Below are 18,729 nucleotides of genomic sequence, written 5' to 3'. Positions count from 1 at the left end.
TCCGCTTTGGCTCTGAAGTATGGGGAAAAGGAAAGTGAATTAAACAGAGATTGATCCTGGGTGGCTCAGAAAATGATACTTTTATTATCAGAAATTAGAGCTTTCTCTGTGATCCAGCGAATGTTGGCAATTTGATCTCTGGTTCCTCTACCTTTTCTAAACCCAGCTTGGACAACTGGAAATTCTTTGTTCATGTAATGCTGAAGCCTAACATGCAGGATTTTGAGCATAACCGTACTAGCAGTGGATATGAGTGCAATTGTCCAGTGGTTTGAACATTCTTTAGTATTGCCCTTCCTGGGAATTTGAATGAAAACTAACCTTTTCCAGTCCTGTGGCCACTGCTGGGTTTTCCAAATTTGCAGACATATTGAGTATAGCACTTTAATAGCACCATCTTTTAGGATTTGAAATAGCTCAACTGGAATTCCATACCTCCACTAGCTTTATTGGCAACAGTGCTTCCTAAGGCCCAGGTGACTTCTCACTTCGTCGTAGTTATCTGGGTCACTAAGGTCTTTTTTGTACAGTTCTTTTGTGTATTCTTTCCATCTCTTCTTGATCTTTTCTGCTTCTATTAGGTCTTTGCCGTTTCTATCCTTTATTGTGCCCATCTTGGACTAAATGTTTCTTTGATATTTCCAGTTTTCTTGGAAGAGATGTCTAGTCTTACCCTTTTTGCTGTTTTCCTTTATTTCTTTGCATTGTTCATTGCAGAAGGCCTTCTTGTCTCTCCTTGCTATTCTCTGGAATTCTGCATTCAGTTGGGTGTACCTTTCCCTCTCCCCCTTGCTTTTCGATTCTCTGTTTGTAAAGCCCCCTTGACTTCTTGCATTTCTTTTTCTTTGGGATGGTATTGTTTGGTGCCTACTGTGCAGCATTATGGACCTTGTCCATAATTCCCCAGCCACTCTGTTTACTAGATCTAATCCCTCGAATCTACTTGTCACCTCCACTGTATATTCATAGGGGATTTGATTTAAGTCATACCTGACTGGCCTAGTGGTTTCCCCAGCTTTCTTTAGTTTAAGCCTGAATTTTGCTATGAGGAGCTAATGATGTGAGCCACAATTAGCTCCCGGTCTTGTTTTTGCTGACTGTATAGAGCTTCTCCATCTTTGGCTGCAAAGAATATAATCAATCTGATTTCGGTGTTGACCATCTGGTGATGTCCACATGTAGAGTCATCTCTTGTGTTGTTGGAAGAGGGTGTTTGCTATGACCAGTGCGTTCTCTTGGCAGAATTCTATTAGCCTTTGCCCTGCTTCATTTTGTTCTACAAGGTCAAACTTGCCTGTTACTCCATGTATCTCTTGACTTCCTACTTTAGCATTCCAATCCCCTGTGATAAATAGGACATCTTTTTTGGTGTTTGTTCTAGGAGGTCTTCCAGGTCTTCATAGAACTGATTAACTTCAGCTTCTTCAGCAGCAGTGTTTGGGGCATAGGCTTGGATTACTGTGATATTGAATGGTTTCCCTTGGAAAGGAACAGGGATCATTCTGTCGTTTTTGAGGTTGCATCCAAGTACTGCATTTTGGACTCTTGTTGATTATGAGGGCTACTCTATTTCTTCTAAGGGATTCTTGCTCATGATAGTAGACATAATGGTCATCTGAATTAAATTCACCCGTTCCTATCCATTTTAGTTCACTGACTCCTCAGGTGTTCATGTTTACTCTTGCCATCTCCTACTTGACCATGTCCAGTTTACCATGATTCATGGACCTAACTTTCCAGGTTCCTATGCAATATGGTTCTTTGCAGCATCAGATTTTACTTTCAGACACATCCACAAGTGAGTGTCATTTCCACTTTGACCCAGCCGCTTCATTTTTCTGGAGCTATTAGCAGTTGCCCTCCTCCCTTCCACAGTAGCATATTGGACACCTTCTGACCTTGAGGAGGAGGGGCTCATCTTTTGGTATCATATCGTTTTGCCTTTTTATACAGTTCATGGGATTCTCACAGCTAGTATACTCAAGTGGTTTGCCGTTCCCTCCTCCAGTGGATCACGTTTTGTCAGAACTCTCCACTGTGACTGGTCCATCTCGGGTGGCCCTGCATGGCATGGCTCATAGCTTCACTAAGTTATGTAAGCCTCTTCACCATGACAAGGCAATGATCCATGAAGGGCATCACTGTAGGGCATTATTAAAAGTAGGAAACTGATATGGGTATAATGCAATTAGCTATTTTACTTATTTGCATATTGTTTTTGTGATTGGGTGAAACTTTTTTTGTCACAGTCTTTGGTTTGGTTATTAGGCTTGCCAATTTTTAAATTATTTATTTATATTTTTGGCTGCTGTCGGTCTTCATTGGGCTTCTCAGGTGGCTCAGTGGTAAAAAAATCTGCCTACCAATGCAGGAGATGCAGGTTCGATCCCCTGGGTCAGGAAGATCCCCTGGAGTAGGAAATGGCAACCCAGTCCAGTATTTCTTGCCTGTGAACTTCCATGGACAGAGGAGCCTGGTGGGCTACAGTCCATGGGGTCGCGAAAGAGTCAGGCATGACTGAGGGACTGAGCAGGAGCACGAGGTCTTCGTTACTATGTGCAGGCTTTCTCTAGTTGCAGTGAACGGGGAGTCCTCTACAGTTGTGGTTTGTGGGTTTCTTATTTTGGTGGCTTCTCTTGTTGTGGAGCAAAGGCTCTAGGCGCTCAGGCTTAGGTGCTCCTTGGTATGTGAAATCTTCCTGGACTGGGGATTGAACCTGTGTCTCCTGCATTGGCAGGCAAATTCTTAACCACTAGGGACCACTAGGGAAGTCCCTTGCTAATTGTTTGATGATCTGCTTATGAGGTTTCCTTCCTATAAAGGAATACCCAGTAGTGTAACTGATCACTCACTCAGCCATCTGGCCTGAGAGAGCGGGTAGTCAGAGCCTAGTCTTCCCTTTCCTGGGAAGGGACTACATTTAAACAACTTGTGTTCCCCTTTGATTCTCCACGGGTGGCACGTCTAAAGATCTGGGGAGAGTCAGGGATCCCAAACATCTAACGGCCTTTGAATTTGGAAATGAAGAGAGACTAAGACAGATGGGGAGGAAAGTTGAAGGCTGTAGTCTATAGCTGAGGAGGGAATGCTTTCTAACCCTGAGCCCCTGAATCAGATTTGCCCACCTGGTCACAGGCCACCCCTGCCTTGGTGGAGCAGGGCAGAACACCTGTGCTCGCCAAGCAGGAAGTGCGGTGACCAGGAGATTATGCTAAGGGATGTCTCCTCACAAGGAAGGAACATCAAGGGTGGGAAATAAGTATTCCTACACCACCTGCTTCTGGGGAGAACCTTTGCTTTTCAATTGCTGTCATATTTGCTCAGTCTCAGCTCTTCATTGTAGACATTGTTAGCTGTGGCAATAAAGAAATGTCACTAACTTTAACAGCTAATTCTGAAAATCAGTGTTATTACTCTGTAGTTCTTAAAGCGTTCTTTTCACACTCATTTTCCTTGTTTTACTGCTCTGAAATGCTATGTAGCTTCAGTTCAGTTCAGTCGCTTAGTTGTGTCCGACTCTTTGCGACCCCATGAATCGCAGCACGCCAGGCCTCCCTGTCCATCACCAATTCCCGGAGTTCACTCAGACTCACGTCCATCGAGTCAGTGATGCCATCCAGCCATCTCATCCTCTGTCATGCCCTTCTCCTCCTGCCCCGAATCCCTCCCAGCATCAGAGTCTTTCCCAATGAGTCAGCTCTTCACATGAGGTGGCCAAAGTACTGGAGTTTCAGCTTTAGCATCATTCCCTCCAGAGAAATCCCAGAGCTGATCTCCTTTAGGATGGACTGGTTGGATCTCCTTGCAGTCCAAGGGACTCTCAAGAGTCTTCTCCAACACCACAGTTCCAAAGCATCAATTCTTTGGTGCTCAGCCTTCTTCACAGTCCAACTCTCACATCCATACATGACTACTGGAAAAACCATAGCCTTGACTAGATGGACCTTAGTCAGAAAAGTAATGTCTCTGCTTTTGAATATGCTGTCTAGGTTGGTCATAACTTTTCTTCTAAGGAGTAAGCGTATACAGTTTAGAGACGTTCAAATTTCTGCTGAACTGTTATATATAATAGCCACAACTGGAAGAATCAGCTGCCTACTCGTTTTATCAAGGTAACTGACATAGTGGTGGTGAATGGAGAAACAGTAATAAACATAGGCAGACATTAAGTAGAGTCTCAAAATAGGAGGGCGCTAAGATTTGAGGAGGGCAGAATCATTGCCTGCTGAAGTGGGACCCCTCTGGTAGGAATGTGCCATCCAGGCTCCACAGCCAGGCACTAAGTGGTACTGAGGACGTGAACTAGTATTACTTTCACATACATGTATCTTAACTCCAGTGAAAGGCTTAGGAATGTCTGGGACTAGCAGTTTCATATGTATAGTGGCATTTTGTAATTGGTTTCTTTTATCTCAGCCAGAACTGTACTATTCATATTAATATATGAGACAATATGAAACTCCTTGGGTTACCACAGAGGCTCTGGTTTTGGCATATATGTGGTCTCAGTTGGGCACAAATCCAGAAAATGAAAATGCTCTCATTAATAGAGGGAGATGGTTTTGCTGAGGTTGGAAAAATGGTGTGGCTTTGGTCTTCAATCATTCGACACTGTTTGTGGTCTCTGGCGGCTGTGTTTATTCTTTCACGTCATCAGCGGGAAGCGAACCATTTTGCAGTTGGCAGTCAAGTTGAGATAAAGCTCTAGGGATTTTGGTTATGGATATTCCAGATGATTGGGCAATAAAATGAATGCTTTTAGGAGACGGCAAATGGAGCAGGGGAGACAACAGATGAGGAGTCGGTGGGGTCCTGGAAGCCCACCTACCTGGAGCTGGTGGCCTTCCTGAGCTTCAGTTTCCTCATCTGAAAAGTGAGGCTCAGAATACCTTTGCTGTCCACAAATTTAGGGAGCAAACGAGATCAAGCTCACAAGATAGCTTTATTAAAAACAAAGTAAGCTGCTCAATTTTTTTTTTTCGCAACAGCATTCAATATATAAAAATAAAATGAATCTTGATGTCAGTTTTGGTAAAAGAAGCTTAATAACTTTCAGACAGTTAGTGGTACAATTTTCAATTGCATTATGGTCCAACGTTTTCTTTGCAATCGGGAAAATATTTCTCCAAGGAACAATGCCATGACTGACGGTGAATTTCCTGGGCTAGCCAAAGAGCCTGTTCAGTTTCTGATGCACCTAAATGGGAATTCTGTGGTGGGCTGTGAGCTACAAGCCCCTCTAATCTGGGCCAGCTCTGATGGCTGAATGCCTCCTGGGGCAGAATCCGGTGAGTTTCCTGGGGACTGAGGACTCTGATGGCGGGAGAGTGCAAAGGGAAGAGGGAAGTCATCCACTGGTGAAATGAGTGTTCTGTGCAGGCTCAGGGGGACCAACCAGCCCTCCCCACGTGCGCCCACCCCGGTGCAGTAGAGAATGCTGGGGGTGGGGCCGCAGCTACTGACCCTGCGTTATCATTCTTAAGTTCAGTGATCTAAATCAGGAGGGACTCACGCTTTAAGGCAGAGATTTCAATGTGTTTGCTAAGGTTTTTCAAATAATTAATAATTGGAAACATAATTTGAAATTGATAATAAAGTACCTAAATTGATTTTTTTAAGTGCTAAATCTTTTGAATTCTAATTTTGCTTTACTAAAAGCAAATGCTAAATGCTTTTACTAAATGCTGTTTGAGCCCTTATAAATTATCTGATCACTACCTGTTACAATTTTTCCTTTTAAAATGGGTCTCCCATTGTTAACTGACAGTGAGAACTTTGAGACCCAACTAATTCAATGTGAGATGGGATAGCTTTGCCAAACTCATCAGGTGTTTTACCTGGAGATGCTGATTGAGGGTGGGGCCCAGTCTTAAAATGATCAAGGAATCTGGGGAAACCCAAGGCTTCCCAGGTGGCTCAGTGGTAAAGAATCTGCCTGCCAATGCAGGAGCCACAATCCCTGGGTTGGGAAGATTGCCTGGAGAAGGAAGTGGCAACTCGATCCAGTATTCTTGCCTGGAGAAGCCCATGGACAGAGGAGCCTGGTGGGCTACAGTCCAGGGGGCCGCCAAGAGTTGGACACAACTGAGCGACTAACACAACACACACACAGAGAGGAAAAGCTGCCTCGGAAAAGTGAGCACCACAAAGTTGTGGAGTGTGGCTCAGTCACTTCAGCAGTAGATTTGCAACCAAAATCAGGCTAGAATGGTTCTTCCCTGATATATACCAAACATTCAGATTCCCTTTTGTCCCAGACATCAAATAAAAACTGCTGATTAGTAAGGACACTTACATTTTTATCCATCCTTTTTGTGGATTGCCAGTTCCGTATTCTTCTCCTTTTTCTTCTTCCCACCGGCTGCCTTCTGACTCAGCACATCTGTCCCAAGGGGCTGCACATTAAGAGATGGGAAAAAGAATAATTGAAACTCTTGTTTTTCAGTTTACTATTTCTTGATGAGATGACCGTTAAGACGTTGGGAATTGTTCCAGTAAGCCCTTTAGATTCTAAACAAGCATCTATGTATGCAGCTGACTTTAACTTTGGGTTTTTTGTTTGTTTGTTTGTTTTGGTCATGAAGTATTTGAGATGGTTTAAAAGATTATATACAATAAAATAGAAAAATACATCACTAAGTGGAATTAGAACAATATAAACTAGAATAGAAACTTAAAGAAATGGATGTATTTCTCCAAGCAGGGAGCTTGGACTTTGAACTCCTGCTCTGTGGGGCAGGCCCAGTGTGTGGGCTTTCCTGGGGAGGGGGTTGGAAAACAGACTCAGCTGCAGAACACACATCCCGTTAACAATTTCCGCAAATATATCTCTGTTAAAAGTTGGAGCGAGGTTGAGAGTTAAGTGGGCTGACTTGGAATTTGCCTTTCGTGTTACCACAGTATTTAGCTAGACTCTCCTCCCACCGCCCTCGTTATGTTTTTCCCAGAAGAAGCCACTTGTCTGTGTGCTGTATTCAGTCCCAGCCCCACCCACAGTGAGACCCTTGGTTCACAGCCAGCTCCTCAAAATGGGGGGCTTTCATTGCTGCATCTGCTGGGTGACCTCCTCCTGATCCTCCTCCCTGGGGGGGTTTAAGTTCTGGTTTACCACCAGGCCTCTGCTAATCCCAGCACTTTCTTGCCAGAGGCTTCTTAAAGGGGAAAAGCCTCCTTTTCCATCTCCTGTCTCCCTTGTCCCTTCATTTCCTTCCCCCTTTTCTTCTTTCTCCTCCTCATCCCCTCTTCCTTTCTCCTCCTGTGTATCATCCAGCCAGCATTTATTAGCATATTTATTGTCCTCCAGATAGAAAGAGGAATAAGAAACTGTTTGGACCCTAGAGGAGCTCACAGTGGGAGAGAAAGTGTCTGATACCAGTTGTAAGGGGTCTAGGTGTGAAACAGGTGTGAACAGGAAGGTTTGTTTACCTAGGAAGGGGAACAATCAGCCACTGAAAAGCCTTCAACAGAGGAGAAGTGAGCCTGAGCTGGGTTCAGAATCCCGAGCAAGAGATGAACAAATTGGAGAAGGAGCGGAGGAGAGTGTTGGAGGAGGATATTCTGCAGAGGCAGTGGCTCATTCAGAGGCTTGGAGCTGTGGAAGGGTCAGGAGGTTGTGTGTGGTGCAGAGTCTGAAAGATGACCCATGTGCAGGGAAAGGGAGGAAGGGAGATGAAGGAGATGAGCCTGGTGGGGTGACCCGTGCTTTCCAGAGCAAAGAGCCTTTTGGATATGGATTTCACCCAGCCTAGGCCATTGGAAATCAGAGGAAATCTGAACAGGGAAGGCTGAGTTTCAGGATGCCTCCCCTGACAGCAGAGAGAGGCTGTGGGAAGGTGAGCTGACCAGGGCAGAGAGTGGAAGGAGCCCAGTCAGGGGGTGCAGACTGGGAAAGAGATGAAGTAGGCTTAAACAGAACCAGCAACCCTGGAGGTGGGAAGAAGAGGTGGAACAGGTGACCAGTCAGGTGTTGAAACGGAAGGGGAGAGAGGAGTTAAGAGCCCAGGAAGGAGCTGCTGTCATGGATGAAATGAAAAGGGAATACGCTAGGGCCCCTCCAGGAAGTCTGTTTTTCTTTCATCAGTTATTTTTTTTTTATTTCTTTGCTCCTTTTTGTTGTTGAGTCACTAAGTCATGTCCAACTCTTTGGAGTGTTGGACCCCATGGACTGCAGCATGCTAGGCTTCCCTGTTATTCACTATCTCCTGAAGTTTGCTCATATTCGTGTCCATTGAATCAATGATGCCAGTCAACCATCTCATCCTCTGTCTCCCCCATTTCCTCCTGCCCTCAATCTTTCCCAGCATCAGGGCGTTTTCTAATGAGTCGTCTCTTTGCATCAGGTGGCCAAAGTATTGGAACTTCAGCTTCAACAGTAGTCCTTCCAATGAATATTCAGGGTTGATTTCCTTTAGAATTGGTTGGTTTGATGATCTTGCAGTCCAAGGGACTCTCAAGAGTCTTCTCTAGCACCACAATTTGAAAGCATCAATTCTTTGATGCTCATTAATCATCTTAAAATCCATCTCCCTCAGAGATACTGCTGATTCATCCAGGTTTTCTGGATCCCACCTTTTCTATGTAGACCAGTGGTACCTTTGTAGATACTAATCCAATAATCCATTCCATCAACAAATATTTATTGAGGACCCACTGTGTACTCTTGAGAGTCACTTGAACTGCAAAGAGATCAAATTAGTCAATCCTAAAGGAAATCAGTCCTGAATATTCACTGGAAGGACTGATGCTGAAGCTGAAGCTCCAATACTTTGGCCATCTGATGCAAAGAACTAATTCATTGGAAAAGACCCTTATGCTGGGAAAGATTGAAGGCAGGAGGAGAATGGGATGACAGAGGATGAGCTGGTTGGATGGCATCACCGACTCAGTAAACATGAGTTTGAGCAAGCTCCAGGAGTTGGTGATGGACAGGGAAGCTTGACATGATGCAGTCCATGGGGTCGCAAAGAGTTGGACACGACTGAGCAACTGAACTGACTGACTGTGTACCAGGCACTAGAGTTGGACCTGAGGGCACAATGGTAAAAAGACAAAATGTGTACCTTCACTGAAGCTTCTAATATAAAGAAATAGAGAAACAATAAAACACAATATTAGGTAACCTAAAATAAAGCAGTTTGTCAGGGTATGTGGTATGAGATGAAGTTTGAGGGGTTGGCCAGAGTCAGGCCATACCAGGCCTTGTAGACGGAAGTCAGGAAACAGAATCGTATGGTAGGAGCAATGGGCAAAAAGCCAGTAGGGCTTAGGGAAACAGAAAGCAGAAAGGCAGGGTTCTGGAATATCTCTGAGTTTTGCGACTTAAGCAGCTGTGTTGATGGTAGTGTCATGAACTGAGGCGTCACTGCCATGTATTTTTCAAGTGCATGGTGTATGTTTCATGTATGTGATTCTAGTAGCATCACAACCAAGAACTATGGAACCATTCCAGGTATCATATCGTGCTCAACTCCTTGCACTCCACACAGTGTGATCCAGGCAGTAGATACTGATTTAAAATCAGGTGATGTCACATCTTGATTTGGGCCATTTGTAAAAGGTATGTGTTTGGGGCAGAAGAACCTTGAACTGTCTTGACATTTCCTAATGAACTGAGGAAAAAGGTTGAAAGGGAGAGGGAAAAAAAAAACCAAAAGCTGAATTTGAAACGAGAAAATAAAAGCTCCTAAGAAAGCTCTGGTCCCTCCTGCTGTGGAGAATGAGAAGATAACAAGAGATTGAGGTACCGGATCTGTGACGCCCCGGGGTCCAGGGAAGGGGGTGTTTGTGTGCACAGTGGGTGGGATCAGAGCTGCACGATCTTGCCGCAGTCTCTGCCTGTCTGGTTCTGGCCAGGATTCACGCGAGCGTCTGTGCTCTTTAATGAAGGAGTGGAGAAGCTTGCGAGTCATCCTTTGGGTTGACGTAAACCAGCAGTGCTCCAGTGCCTGGGCTGTCTCTGAAGAGGGTGGACAGGTTAGAGTCGGGGACAGATGATGGGAATTTTCCATTTTATGGCAGTGATGGCTTGGAATGCCTCGAATGGCTTGTTAACCTTCCTTAGCTTAAGAGACTACATTGGTAGGTCAAGTGGAATGCTAGAATAGTTTGTTTCCCCTGCAGTGTTTTGGATACTGAACCTTTCAGGGAAGAATTGACTGAATCACTGTGTCATTGAATCAACTACAAACGACTTGCACACATTTGTTTGAAGTATTATGTTTATGTTTTCTGCTTTAGAGAGAACATGATTGGTTATATTTTTAAAAAATTTTTTGTTGTTGCAATTTGTTATAAAGGAAAACTAATCAAACATACATGTCATCTTAATAAGTGTTAAAGTTTATTTGTTATGGCTGTAATGATGCTTTTTATTTACATAATCCTCTACAGTGTACAAAAACTGTGTTACCTTTTTTTCCACCTGTTACACGCAACCTTGGCTGGTGAGCAGAGTTTGTAATCCCCTTTTCACAGACAAGGAACGGGGCAGTTAAAGAATGACTGCCTCAGTCACGTATTTAGGAAGATTTGGGAGATTTGGAACTTGACTATCCATCATTTGAGTCTAAGGCTAGTGATCTCCCTCCTTCTGCATTTTGGATGTGAAGACCCATAACAAAGGCGGGGATGGAACCTGTGATTTTTGAACTCCTGTTAATTAATCGGCACTGGCAATGCCAGCCACACATCTCATCTCATTGAATCCTAACAATGCCAGGGCAACTGTCACCATCCCCATTTTATTGACGAGGAAAATGTGCTCTGGGAGGTTAACTAACTAAGCCTAAACGATGAAGGGTAGGGCTGGAATTTGACCAGGCCATCCAACTCCCAAGCTGACTCCCTTAACCCATGGCCTGCCTGTACCATCTCAGGAGGAAAGAACACCTTGTGTATATGTAAAATTATTAGATAACAGCAGCTTTCATTTTATAGATTTTTAAAATTGTTCTCTTCTCCACTTTCAGACAAGGGTTAAAGTACATAGATTTTCTGAATGTTTTGTTTTTTACAAAACAAGACAAATTTGCAGGACGTCAGTTCTTGCCTCTAGGAAGAGGAAGAGACTAACATTCTTGAATATCCTTTGGCTGCAGCATTATTATTTGATGGTATTTATAAGAATATGGAACAAGAAGTTTCTGATCTGTGGAACTCAAGTGGCATGTCACAGGGTCAATTAATTACGTTATGACTTCTACAGGTTTTGGTATATTAATTGCTTCTTAACAGGAATATTTCATTCATTACTTTTGAACCAAAGTAGGCTTTCTTTGTATTCATTTCTTGGTCCTTGTGCGTAGGTACAGGTTCTTTGATGGGTGATGCATAAAGGGGCCTTGGTTTAGCTACTGATGTAACAATGCTTATGGTGTGGGTTCTCCTGCACTGATTAGTATTGCCGTATTAGTGTTTTCTTTAAAAAAAGCCACTAACACGGTTTTTTCCCTAGATGACTGCTACACTGAGAAACTTGGTTGATTCGCCACTAGCAAGAAGTAAGTTGCTAAGCATCAGTGCTCTTCCCCAGCTCTGCACAGTAATGGAACAGCACATAGGTGACAAGGATGTCTGTACCAACATTGCCAGAATATTCAGGTAAGGTAGAGGAGGAACACAAAACAGCCTTACAGTAACGCTGATGTTTAGATTCGGGAGTTATCTTTAGTATTTGTGTGTGTGACTGGCAAAGAATCTGGTTTTTGCTTTTTACGTCGCCTAGAAGAAAAGGTAAACCTAGTGGCCCACGTTTAAAATAAGTGATTTAAAACTTACTTTATTGACTTCATTTCGTATGTATTTCTAATGTGATTCTAAACTTATTAAGTTACTTTAAAGTTGTGAGTTGTCCTAGTGTTTTTATAAAAGAAAGAAACAAAACTCTCAACTTATTGGAGATAAAGAGCTGTATCACAAAACCCGGCAAACCTGCTGGTGCATTGGAAACAGTGCTTAAGAATTCTAACAGGAAAGATGAGCCGTTGCTTACAAAGTCTGATCTGACTTAGTTTATAATCGCAGGTTGTTTTATTTCGGTTGTTTGGCTGAACTTTGGCTCACACGTTCAGTAGTGATGTTTATGCTTACTTTGCTGCAGAAGCAGTGATGACCTGAATCTAGGCTGCCTCAAAACAAGATGTGACAAATTTCAGAACTGTCTTTGAATTATGTATTTACGTTTCTCTCTTCACTGCTCTTCACCAGTGTTTTGACATAATGATCCTTCTCAAGAGACCTGGGCCTTTCTTGAACGGTAATATTGTAGCTGTTTAACAGAATACAAAATTTCCTGAAGACTGAATTGGTAATTGACTCCAACATGAGGGTGTGAGTCCAGCTTTGATCTTTTAGCCCTGTGCTTTCCTATCTGGGTCCTTAATTGTGGGTACTTAATTAGTCCCATTTTAAAGCACATAAAATCATGAAGAGTTTATTTCTGTGTATGGCAGCATGTAAAGATCCAATTTAGTTTTTTTTTCCCTGTGGACAGACAATTTTCCCACCACATGTTACTGAATACGCCATCCTTTTCTCTCTGCTTTTGAATGCCTACTCAAGAGAATGCAAGCTTCCGTATACTTGCAGGTCTGTTTCTGAACATTCTGTCTGACCCATCCTCAGACTAGTAACTGTTGTTTTTTCACCATTATGGGTTTAAGTCTTGCTATAAGATATTAATAAAATGAATCTTCCACTTTTCTCCTTTAAAATCCAAATTTTTATTTTCTCTTCCTCATGAACTGGAGAATCAGCTAAAAAGTCCATGAAAGGAACTTTGAATTTTTTTTCATGAAACTATACTCAGTATTTAGGGTAACTGGGACAGAGGTGGGGAGAATTGACATCTTTGTGATATCAAGTCTTCCATCCATAAACAGTTGTGATGTTTATTCTTTTCATAAAATTTTATAATTTTCTCTTTAAAAATTTTGTCTTTTCAGAGAAAAGAATACATCTTTTGTTAGATGTATTCCTTCACGACTCTCGCTGCAATTATAAATGCATCTTTTAAGAAAACAATTCTAATGAGTGTTGCTAGTGTATATGTACAGTATTGATGTTTGCTTATTAATCTTGTTATCCAGAACACCTTGATTAACATTAGGTCTAAGAGTCTATAGATTCTCTTGGATTTTCTATGCAAATTATTTGCAAACAAGTATAGTTTGTTCCCCCCTCCCCCCATTATTACAACTCTGTCCCTGTCCTTACCTATTTCTTGGGTGCATTGCTTGAAAGTGAAAGTCACTCAGTTGTGTCCGACTCTTTGCAACCCCATGGACTATATAGTCCATGGAATTCTCCAGGCCAGAATACTGAAGGGGGTAGCCTTTCCCTTCTCCAGGGGATCTTCCCAGCCCAAGATCCAACCCAGGTCTCCCACATTGCAAGCAGATTCTTTACCAGCTGAGCCACAAGGGAAGCCCAACCCTTCTCCAGAGGATCTTCATGACCCAGGAGTCAAACCCAGGTCTCCTGCATTCCAGGCAGATTCTTTAGCAGCTGAGCTACCAGGGATATAAATGTGTGTGTGTATATATATATATATTTTTTTCTCCCCATTATTACAGCTCTGCCCCTGTCCTCACCTGTTCCTTGGGTGTGTTGCTTAGGATGTCCAGTATAAAGTTGTGAGAGTATTAGGCTGGCTGACTTTCTCCTGACTTTAAGGGAAATGTTTTTGTAGTTTTGCCAGTTGAAATTGTTTGTTGTAGGTTTTTGTAGATACCCCTTAACAGTTAAGGAACAATTTTTTCCCTTTAACGGATTTTAAATTTCCTTGGATTCTTGAATGTATTTTGATTATATAGATTTTCTTTGTTTAATTCTTTAATGTAGTAGATTACATTAACAGGTTTTCTCATGTTAAACCATTATATATTGCTAGGTTTCCTCAGCTTATATTTTGTTTAGGATTTTTCGTTTATAGTTACGAGTTAAATTGACCTATACATTTCCTTTCTTATACTGTCCTTGTCTGGTTTTAATGTCCAGTTTATACCAGCCTCATAAAATTAACTGGAATATATTCCAACATTTTCTCTCTTTTAGAAGAATTTCTGAAAATTAAAGTTATCTGCTTCTTGAAAAGTCTGTAGAACTTGCTTGAAAAGCTGTTTTATCCTGTTGTGTGTATACGCATGTGTGTGCATGCGTGGGTGAATATCATTGACAACTGATTCACTTTCTTTAATGGTCTAGTCATATCCTATTTACACTTGGTTCAGTTTCTAAAAGTTATATTTTTATAAGGTTCTATTCATTTAAGTTTCAAACTATATAAGGGCATTCCAAATATTCTGTTATCCTTTTATTTTTGTTTTTTAACACCAAAAACATTTCGTACTGGGATATAGCTGATTAACAGTGTTGTGATAGTTTCAGGTGAACAGGGAAGAGTCTCGCATTCATATACATGTATCCATTCTCCCTCAAACCCCTCTCTCATCCAGGCTGCTACTTAACATTGAGCAGAGTTCCATGTGCTATACAACAGGTTTTTGTTGGTTTAACTATAGCAATGTATACCTGATTTGCCCAAAGTCCTTAGCTATCCCTCTATCCCCGCCACAGCACCCGTGAGTTTTCCAAGTCTGTGTCTCTTTCTGTTTCGTAAGTTCGTTTGTATTGTTTCTTTTTAGAGTCCACACATGCTGCTGCTGCTTGGTCACTCCAGTCGTGTCTGACTCTGCGACCCTGTGGACTGCAGCGTGTCAGGCGCCTCTGTCCATGGGATTCTCTAGGCAAGAACACTGGAGCGTGTTGCCATGCCCTTCTCCAGGGGATCTTCCCAGCCCATGGACTGAACCCAGGTCTCCTGCATTGTAGGCAGATTCTTTACCGCTGAGCCACCAGGGGGCCTTCCATGTTGCTGCCAATGGCCTTACTTCATTCTTTTTAATGGCTGAGTAATATTTGTGTGTGTGTGTGTGGTGTGTGTGTGTGTGTGTGTGTGGTGTGTGTGTGTGTGTGGTGTGTGTGTGTGTGTGTGTGTGTGTGTGTGTCCACCACACCTTCTTTATCCATTCCTCTGTCAATGGACATTTAGGTTGTCTGCATGTCTTGTAAACAACATGCTGCATCTATCTTTTCGGGCCACATTTTTCTCTGGACATACACCCAGGAGTGGGGCTGCAGGATCATATAGTAGCTCTATTTTTAGTTTCTTAAGGAACCTCTATATTGCTCTCCATAGTCGATGCTCCAATTTACATTCCTACCAACAGTGCAGAAGGGTTCCCTTCTCTCCACACCCTCTCCAACGTTTGTTGTTTGTGGATTTTTTATGATAACCAATCTGACCAGTGTGAGGTGATGTCTCGCTGTAGTTTTTATTTGCATTTCTCTGGTAACTAGCACTTTTGAACGTTTCATGGGCCTGTTTGCCATCTGTATGTCCCCTTTAGAGAAATGTCTGTTCAGATCTTCTGCCCATTTTTTGAGTGGGCTGTTTGTTTTGATGATATTAAGTGTCAGAAGCTGTAAATTTTGGAGACTAATCCCTTATCAGTCACATCATTTGCAAATATTTTCTCCCAATCTGTGGGCTGTCTTTTTGTTTTGTTTATTGTTTCCTTTGCTGTGCAAAAGCTTTTGAATTTAAGTAGGTCCCATTTGTTTATTTTTGCTTTCATTTCCATTATTCTGGGAGCTGGATTAAAAAAGATGTTGCTGTGATTTATGTCAGAGAGTGTTCTGCCTATGTTTTCCTCTAAGTTGTATAGTGTTCAGTCTGACATTTAGATCTTTAATCCATTATTTCTGTGTATGGAGTTAAGGGATGATCTAATTTCATTTTTTTACGTGTGGCTCGTCTATGGCCATACCACCCTGAATGTGCCCAGTCTCATCTGTTATTCTTTTAATCTCTATTGCCTCTCTAATTATACCCCTTTTATTTATATTATTTATTCAAGAAATATTTATGCAGTGCCTACTATGTGCCAGGCAGTGTTCTAAGCACTTTCTAAATACTAATTCATTTATTCCTTATAACGGCTTGAAGAGGCAGGTACTTATTATTATTATCTTCACTTTACCTATGAGGAGGCTAGGCATAGAGAAGTTCGCTAGTTTTCCCAGAGCTGCACAGCTGTGATTTCAACTAGATAGTTTGGCTCTAGAATTTACATGGTTAGCTGCTGTGTCACACTGCCTCTTCATTTTGATGTTGATTTTCATTCCTTATTTTGAAGATTTATGATATTTCTCTTTTTCTCTTGATCAGTCTTGCCAAAGGTTGGCCAATTTATTAGTTTTTGCAAAGAACCAATAGATTTATCAAACCACTCTATTGTAAGTTTCTTTCCTATTGTATTCCTTGTTCTTAGCCTTAGTAATTCTTCTATTCTTTTTGGATATATTGTATTTTCTTCTGGGCTTCCCTGGTGGCTCAGATGGTAAAGAATCTGCCTACAGTGGGGGAGACCTGGATTTGATGCCTGGGTTGGGAAGATCCCTTGGAGGAGGGCATGGCAACCCACTCCAGTATTCTGGCCTGGAGAATCCCCATGGACAGAAGAGCAGGGCGGCCTACAGTGCATGGGGTCACAAAGAGTCAGACACAACTGAGTGACTAAACACAGCACATATTTCTTTCTATATTGTTAGAAATCCCTTTCCTGTCAGCTTTCTTAAGGTTATGAATTTTCCTCTACTGCTGCAGTTGCATCTAAATTTTGATCTGTTTAATAAATTTTTTGTTATTATGCAGATATGTGGTTTTTTATTTTCTTATTTTGTTGACCCATAAGTTATGTGTTTTTAAATTTCCAAAATTATGTCTTTAAAATGTGATCTAAAACATTGGTAATTTACTGAGACTTGTTAATGGCCTGGCACATGATCAAGTTTTTAAAATATTACTGATGTTTTTTCTATTAATCTGTCACTTAATGAGAGGTTTATGGACATCTATTAATTTGATATAGGTTTGTGAGTTCCACCTTGTGGGTTATGTTAGTTTGTTTGCTTACTTTGGAAAATTTGAAGCTATTTTCAAGGTTTTTTGCCTTAAGGTCTATTTTGCCTGGTATTAATATAGTATATTAATATCCTAGCATATTTGAGCAATTTAACATTTGCTTGTGCTGAAGTTCCAGGAGATTGACTCTACCAGATTGAAATTTACCAGATATTGTGTAAATTTCTTATCTTGTGTTTTCTGAACCACAAGCTTGGTTGGTAAAGAAGCTGCCTGCAATGCAGGAGACCTGGATTCAATTCTTGGGTCAGGAAAATCCCTGGAGGAGGGCATGGCAACCCACTCCAGTATTCTTGCCTGGAGAATTCCATGGACAGAGGAGTCTGGCGGGATACAGTCCATGATGTCACAAGAGTCAGACTCGACTTAGTGACTAAACCACCACCACCTGCATTAGAGGTTTCAGCTTTCTCTTTTTCAAAGAAATTGAAATTTTCCTTGCTCCCACCCTGTGCTCCTGGAATCTAGAGCAGGTTACCAGCTCCCTGAGGCATCTCTGGGCCAGGATATATAGTATTTCCAGACTGCTTCTCATGCACAGGACAATGCTTTGAAGGTCTGCATTTAAAGCAACCCTAGGTATATTTGGAGAAGGCGATGGCACCCCACTCCAGTACTCTTGCCTGGAAAATCCCATGGACGGAGGAGCCTGGTAGGCTGCAGTCCATGGGGTCGCAGAGAGTCAGACACGACTGAGCGACTTCACTTTCACTTTTCGCTTTCATGCATTGGGGAAGGAAATGGCAACCCACTCCAGTGTTCTTGCCTGGAGAATCCCAGGGACGGGGGAGCCTGGTGGGCTGCCGTCTATGGGGTCACATGGAGTCGGACACAACTGAAGCGACTTAGCAGTGACTTAGCAGGTATATTTGAGTTTTATTGAAAAACAAAGCTGACTTTTATTTTTTCCATTTGACATTTCTACAGCAAACTTACTTCTTACCATGACTGCTGTGTAGCCTTGGCCAGCTATTCCAGATGTTATGCCTTGTTTTTGAATCTGATAAACAAATACCAGAAGAAGCAGGTCAGTTCTTTATACATTTAACTCTTCAGTGTGTCTTTGCATTGGTGTATTTGTGTAATAAGGCCACGCTGAATGGCTTTGTGTTTTGAATGTATAATTTTCTTTTAGAAGCTTCCATTAGATATGTAACAAGCTGCCCCTAGGAGGCAGAGAGTTCCATGGAGGAGGTGGGGAAGAAGTAATTTGAGGCAGAGATGGCCTCAGAAGGATGTGCATGCAGTACAAGGATTCACGATGTTGGGTGAAGGGTGGGTGCTGTTCCTCCTGGTACTCTGTGGACGCCTTCTACAGGAGGCACCTTTGGGTAGGGTGAGGTTACACTGGTTATTTCCAGGCCCAACCCAGGCCTACGGAGCCAGGTGGGTACAGATGTGCCCAGCCACCTGCACTTTAACAAGAACTGCAGGGACTTCTAATGCAAACTAAAGTTCGGGATCCCCTACACTGGGTATACTCTGAAGATTATTCTAGCCCTGAAATTTTCTAATTTTTTTGACTCGTTTTATTTAGAAGATGACATTTCGAGGTTAAGTATTTAAAGGACATAATTTGGTTTTAATGGGTTGGACAAAAATGTAATAGCTGTTTTTAAAAAAAAGGAAGAACTCACAAGTGACTTTCCCTTAATAAAATTATAATGCTTAATCCAAACATTAATTTTTATGATATTATCAGTTTTGAATAGTCATTAAATGCAGGCTAGTTTTATTTGCCTTTA

The 18,729-nt window shown here is 42.1% G+C and overlaps 1 protein-coding gene across 1 annotated transcript in view; it reads left to right on the top strand.

Annotated features, from left to right (window-relative positions):
* Positions 1–18,729, top strand: part of ARMC2 (armadillo repeat containing 2) — a 123,330-nt gene that overhangs the window by 60,970 nt on the left and 43,631 nt on the right. Inside the window, exons 11-12 of the mRNA XM_052645702.1 lie at positions 11,453–11,598; positions 17,912–18,011. Of these exons, the coding sequence (XP_052501662.1) occupies positions 11,453–11,598; positions 17,912–18,011 (246 nt within the window). The remainder of the gene's footprint in view (positions 1–11,452; positions 11,599–17,911; positions 18,012–18,729) is intronic.

The sequence above is a fragment of the Budorcas taxicolor genome, chromosome 9 (assembly GCF_023091745.1).
Source record: "Budorcas taxicolor isolate Tak-1 chromosome 9, Takin1.1, whole genome shotgun sequence".
NCBI lineage: Eukaryota > Metazoa > Chordata > Mammalia > Artiodactyla > Bovidae > Budorcas > Budorcas taxicolor.
Note: the sequence above shows the minus strand (reverse complement) of the source record. Positions and strands in the feature narration are given on the sequence as shown.